At 60.4% G+C, this 6,000-nt stretch overlaps 1 protein-coding gene across 1 annotated transcript in view; it reads right to left on the bottom strand.

Annotated features, from left to right (window-relative positions):
* Positions 1 to 845: 845 nt before the first annotated feature.
* The window catches only part of COL22A1 (collagen type XXII alpha 1 chain), a gene marked incomplete at its 5' end in the record, with an annotated part of 143,579 nt that continues 138,424 nt past the window's right edge, over positions 846 to 6,000 (bottom strand). The window contains 4 exons of the mRNA XM_084229743.1: positions 846 to 1,131; positions 3,186 to 3,263; positions 3,626 to 3,808; positions 5,182 to 5,248. Coding sequence (XP_084085869.1) covers positions 944 to 1,131; positions 3,186 to 3,263; positions 3,626 to 3,808; positions 5,182 to 5,248 — 516 coding nt within the window. The 3' untranslated portion in view covers positions 846 to 943. The remainder of the gene's footprint in view (positions 1,132 to 3,185; positions 3,264 to 3,625; positions 3,809 to 5,181; positions 5,249 to 6,000) is intronic.

The following is a 6,000-nucleotide window of genomic DNA, read 5'->3' as shown; positions in this document are numbered from 1 at the left end:
CAGAGGGAAACTCAGTTTATTGAGCACCTGTTCGTGCCGCGTGTCACACACGTACACTCAATGCAATTAGCTCAGAAGCCTGGACACACCGATTCCCCGGCTCTGGCCGGTGCCCCGGGCCTCCCACTGTCAGGAAACCCAGGACGGTCCCTGCACCCTGACATTATGATTAAAGTGAGTAAAGACATGGGAGGAGCTCAAAGGAGCCCCACCCGCAGCTTAGAAGCCAGTCACGTGCAGGCACTGTCTGCACGCCAGCGCCCCTGTCTTTGGTCCAGAGCAGGATGCTGAGGCCTCTGCCGGCCCAAGACGTGACATCACAGCCCTCTGCCAGCTTGTCACAGATGGCCGCTGGCTCCTGAGGACGATGGCCCCCACCCCGGGCTCTTCCCATCAGGAGGCGAGACAATTGGTGTGACTGCAAATTCCTTCTCCGCCCGATTCATATTCTCGGCCAGAGAAGTGGGGACTTGGAAAATGTCCCCCCAGGCAACCTCCGGGCATGGCCAACCCAGAACAGAAGCTCATGCTTATTGCAGTTTACCTTTGACAAAAGAGGTAAAGTTGGCAAGTGTCTGGCCGGGGTTTCATAGCACCACGACGAACCTTAACATCAAGGCTACACTTCAGAGGGGCCCTCAGAGGAACCGAGAAATATCCAAGCCCACAGAACAAGTTTCCCAATTTAGAGAGGGAAAAACACAAAGCATTGCCATATGAAATAATAATTAACAACAACATCAATAATAATAATAATAATAACCTGACCGACCGGCAGCATCTGTTGGTTTTAATAACATTGAGGTCTCTTGAAAAAGAAAAAGCAAAACGATCCACGAAAGAAGAAACAATGGCTGAAATGTTCCAGGACCTCTGCTTTCCCGCTGAGCTCTGAGTTCAAGTTTCAGAAATTCACCGCTGACGCCTGGCCTTCCAGAAGCTTCTAAGGGCCCTTCACATTCCTGGGGCGGGCAGCGAGGCTGGCAAAGTAGGCACACTGGGCGGGGTCACACTGGCCAGGGGGCCCAGGAGGCCCTGGGGGGCCAGGATGTCCAGCTGGTCCTGTCTCCCCCTGGGGGCCAGGACCCCCAGGGATCCCATCTTTAGCATAACCAGGTTCTCCAGGTAGACCTGGTACAAGGAACAAGAGAAGCAGAGTGGTTCAGTGCCTTCTGGAACATGAGCCCTGTCTGCTCTCACTGTCCATTCAGCACAGACGGGCCCAGTACATGCCCAGAGGGGACATCCCCCTGTCTGGGCATGCGTCCTGGACAGAGAACAGCAAGGAGCAGGGGCACCTTCACCTGCAGAAGGGGCTGCCTGACTGGCCTGGGACAGGAATCAGGGGCCCTTGGAGAGGAATGAGCGAGGCCGAGGTTGGGCGGAAGCATCTAGGAAATGCACCTGAACTAGGTGCGGGCCACCAAGTCCCCCTCATTAACCAAGGACCCACTCCCCATCCTTAAAGGCTGGTGACTTTCCCCCATCTGTGCTCTCCTAGCTTGCTCTGGATGTTAAAAGGAACCACGTACCTGGATGACACTGACCATCACGTCAAGGTCAAAGATATTGTAACTCGCATGTGAGTAACTGACACTAAGCCCAGCATGTAGACCTGGAAACACGGCCTCCAGCCAGCCTTCCGCGCCCTATTAAGCTCCTATTAAGCCTCCATGTGTCGAACAAACCTCTGCTCTGGCCATGGGAGCTCAGCGCTGAGTGGGGTCTTAGCAGTGGCCGTGAACCCCGTCTTGTGGCTCTGTCGTCACCCCCCCCAGGGAAGCCTGAACCCCCCATAAAAGAAACAAAAATAGACTTTTCCCTCTGAAAGGTCCTTAGCCCTTCTGGGAATCCTCTGCCCACTCTGTCCGTGGCCATCCACTCTACAGCCCTGCCACTCCGCATGTCTCGTTCCTGATCTCCGCCTCCCAGCGGGGTGACTGCGCCTCTTCTAGGGCTCTGCCCTCCAACCTTTACTTGGAATTGCCATACTTGAAAAATACCCGTCACCTTATAAGTTTATAATATAGAATGCTTATAATAATAATATAAAATGATGTTAATATAAATACAATTAATAAAATGCCATAATAAGCAGGCAAGCTGTTAAAAATGAGCTTTTATCACCGATTTCTAATTACCTTCTCATGAGAATAAAAATACACGCCCACTGTAGGGCACTTGGAAAATCCAGAAAATATAAATCCAAAATTAAAATAACGTTCAGGTTTAATATTCAGAAATGACCTCAGGCAATCCCATGAACTAGACTTAAATAATAATAGTTTTAGTGAGGAGTCTGATACCAATTCAGCCTAATTCCTTCCAAGTTCTTTTGTGGTCTTGGAAGGTGCCCGCAGCTTTATTCTAGAACTCTCTCCCCAGACCACCTAGAACCAGACCACACCAGGGCGTCCCTTGGCCCCAAGCCACCTGCCCCTTGGCCGGCACGTTCTGAGAAACAGTATCGGGTACCGGCAGGTGCAGAGTGCGACGGGAGGAGGGGGCAGCAGGCTGAACCCACACGGGCGGGGTCCGCACCAGGCCCTGGCACCTACAGGGCTCCACACGCACACCCTGGGGCCCACAGGGGGCCTCCGTGCACTCGGATTTATCCAACCCGCATGTCCTAGGACCTGTCACTCATGGGGTGCACTTCAGCTCCTAGGACCTGTCACTCATGGGGTGCACTTCAAGGATTCATGGGGTGCTCTCCAGCTTCACCTAAGTCAGGAAGCTGGCATTTTAGAAGATTTCTTAAAAACTAACCAGCACCGGGCCACCCTGGTGGCACAGGGGACAAGTCTCAGCGCTATGAAGCTGTCTGCAGCCACTGCAGCACGAGTTCAATCCCGACCAGGGAGCTACCCACAGGGCGCAGCAGACCCCTCCTGTCTCCCCGCTGCTCCCCTCAGCAGTGTGTTTCAGTGGATCCGCCTGTTCTGCTCCCCACTCTGTCTCTGGTGAATCCTCTCACCTCCCGCAACTCTGGCCTGCACCCCAGTTCTTGTATGCATAAATAAATAAATCGTCAAAAAAAAACAAAACAGCATCCTCTGTCTCCACATCACTGAACCTGACCCTCCCTGCCGTCCTGAGGCCATGACGACTACAGGGGGGGAGCCCTGTGACTCCCACTCCATGGGGAGGGCAACCCCAGCTGAGGTTCCACGCACTAGTCCTACCTGGGATTCCAGGGGGGCCCATCTCGCCTCGGAGGCCAACTCCAGGCACACCTGAGTCACCTTTGGCTCCTCGCTCACCTGGAGGGAAAAACCAACACCTCGGGTGGTGGCGACCCTGGCGAGGACCAACAGGAGCCACCGAGCCACACCCGTGCTGGGGCCCGGAGACCGCCATCCCTCGGCTCCTCCTCAGCGCCGAAGGGGACACGGCCGTCGGTGCTGCTCCCCGGGCCCCGAGCAGCTGCGTCGGTGACGGGCGAGGAGGGAACGTAATTTTGCCAAACTGCCCGGCATGGCCCCTCCATGACGCACGGAGCTGCCCCAGGGCGCCAGCCGCTGCGCGGAGGCCTCAGAAGCTGCCCCTCCGTGGATGGCGTCTCTGCCCTGGTGCTGCACCGGCCTCACGGGGCCCCCGCACCCACCTCCCAGTCTTCACTCACCTTTGGGGCCCATGGGTCCCGAGGGTCCTTCCAGGCCACCCTGCCCGGGCCGTCCCGGCTCCCCCACGGGCCCTGCGCGGCCGGGAAGCCCGTCCTTTCCAGGGGGCCCCGGGAGGCCGGGCCTGCCTTGAGATGCCTTCACGTGTGCGGGGGGCATCTGGGCCAGGAGGTAGGCGAGCTTGACTGTGGGGGAGCACAGACAGTTTGTGAAGGGGGGGACAGGACAGAGGGCCTGAGGTGACTCAGTCACAGCTCAGAGCTGCAGACGCAGCAACGACCGCGAAGCAGCACGGGACCGGCACCCGTGCGCCCCACACCAGTGCACCCCGCAGCCGTGCACCCCAGGTGGCCGGGCCACAGGGACTGGACCAGCCCGTGGTCCCGTCATGGCCTCCGGAGCCAGGCAGCCTGAGCTGGGGCCCCTGCCGCCGCTGCAGCCGTTGGCGCTGGCAGGACTGTGACGAGAGCAGCGGCGGCAGCAGTGGTGACCTGGACGCAGAGCCCCCTCGGAGGCCGCAGGATCCCCCTCCCTGGGCATCCACTTCCCACCTTCCTTTTCCTGCACCCCAGCTCAAGGCCACTGGTTGCCAGGGCTTGTCTCACAGTCCATGAGGCCGGGGCCCCGGGGCTCATATTCCGAGCTGTGTCCACCCCGACTCAGCATCTGACACTGGGTTGACGCAAAAATCACCGTCTGCCCCGTGGCCACGCGGCTCAGTGCGCCTCCCCTCTGGCCACCTGCGCCTGGCCTCCTGTGGGCTTCCCCTCCCCTGCCCTGGGGGGCCGGCACGTTCTCCTCCCTACAGTGCCCTTCGCAAGGGAGGCTGAACTTGGGGGCTGAGAGCCGGTTTCTGCTGCGCGCTGCCTGCACGCAGGCCCCGGCCCTTAACGGCTCTTCACAGCCCTTCGGCCTCGGGGAAGCTGCCATGGTGTTTCCGTCCCGACAATCACGGGTCACGGGGAGACGCCCACGAGCCAAGGGGTGTCAGCGCTTGGAAGCCTCCCCTCCCCCTCCCTGAGGCCTGCTACACACCGGCTGGTGCCAGGCCTTGGCTGCCCCGCTCCCCTGGGGTCTTCACACATATTTCAAAGTTCTGGGGTCTCGCCCCTTCTCTGGCTCCCATGCCCCCACTCCGGGAAGCCCGCCCTCCTCGATGCCTGCCCTCAGAGCTGGGCCAGCTGCTCCATCTGTCCACCTCCACGGCCCCCGCGCCAGGTGAAATCACGGAGCTCTTCCTGCATGTCTGCTTGCCCGTCTGTCTCCGCCCGGGACTGTGAGCTCTGGGAGGCCGACAGCAGCCAGGGCAGTAGCTGCTGCTGGGTGGCGCGCACAGAGGAAATGGCGGAGCTGGGCCTGCCGGGGGTGCTCTCCTTACAGGGCATCGGCAGACGCTGCAGCGTCCCTGGGCGGCCAGGCCTGCAGGGTCCCTCCTTCGCCATCTTCTCACGGGAGCGCCTGGACCCGGGCGACGGCTGAAGGGAGACCTGCAAGGCCTGCTTTGGGGCTCTGGCCACACCCAGGCTGTCTCAGGGCTCTGAGGATGCCAGCTGCTCACCTTCCAGCTGTTTCCCGAGCTCCTCCTGGATGAGCCGCCTCAGGGTGTCCAGGGATGGAGACTCCCCCTGGGGGAAGGGAGGGGGTTAGCTTCTGCCACCCAGGGCCCCTGACAGCTCAGACCCCAGGAAGGGGCTGAGCACCCTACACCCTCCTCCCAGCTGGAGCTGCTACCCCTTTCCCTGGGTCCCTCCCTGCAGACCCCCTCCCCTTAGCTGGGTCTCCTGCGAAGGCCACCCACACCCTCCCCAGCGCTGGCCCTGGGAGGTCTCTTCGGCGACGTCCTGTCTAGCTCCCTGCTCACAGGCCACCTCCTGCAAGGGCTCAAGCTTCATTCCCCCCAACTGGCCACTCGGCCGCTCTGGCCGCCAGAGCCTGGTCTCCCCGCTCTGGGGCTCTGGGCCCTGTGCCCAGTTTTCAGACACTGGTGAGGGTGGTCAGAGAAGCAGATGTAGGATTCTTAGAAGAACCTGCTAGAGCAGAGCTCCCGCCTCTGCCTGCTCTCTTGTGTCCGACCCCTCAGGGCAGTTATTGGGCCACCCTCAAGGGCAAGCGCCCAACCGGGCCTGGCCCAGGCCCCCAAGAGGTGGATCCCATCTCCCCTCCTCTCCTTTCTCCTCTGGCCAATACCCTCTTAGGAGCGTCCCGAGTGTCCAGCACACACGGGAGCAGGCCGGGAGAGCGTGGCCAGGGCCCGAGGGCTTAGAGCCCTGCTTCCGCGGCTCCCCCAGACGTGGTCGAGGGGGGTGCAGGCTGCCCGGCTGCCTCCAGGGTGGCTGACACCCAGGTGACCACAGCCGCCAGGGAGGGCTGGAACCTC

This window comes from Talpa europaea (assembly GCF_964194135.1).
Source record: "Talpa europaea genome assembly, chromosome: 3".
NCBI lineage: Eukaryota > Metazoa > Chordata > Mammalia > Eulipotyphla > Talpidae > Talpa > Talpa europaea.
This window is presented reverse-complemented; position numbering and strand designations above follow the sequence as displayed.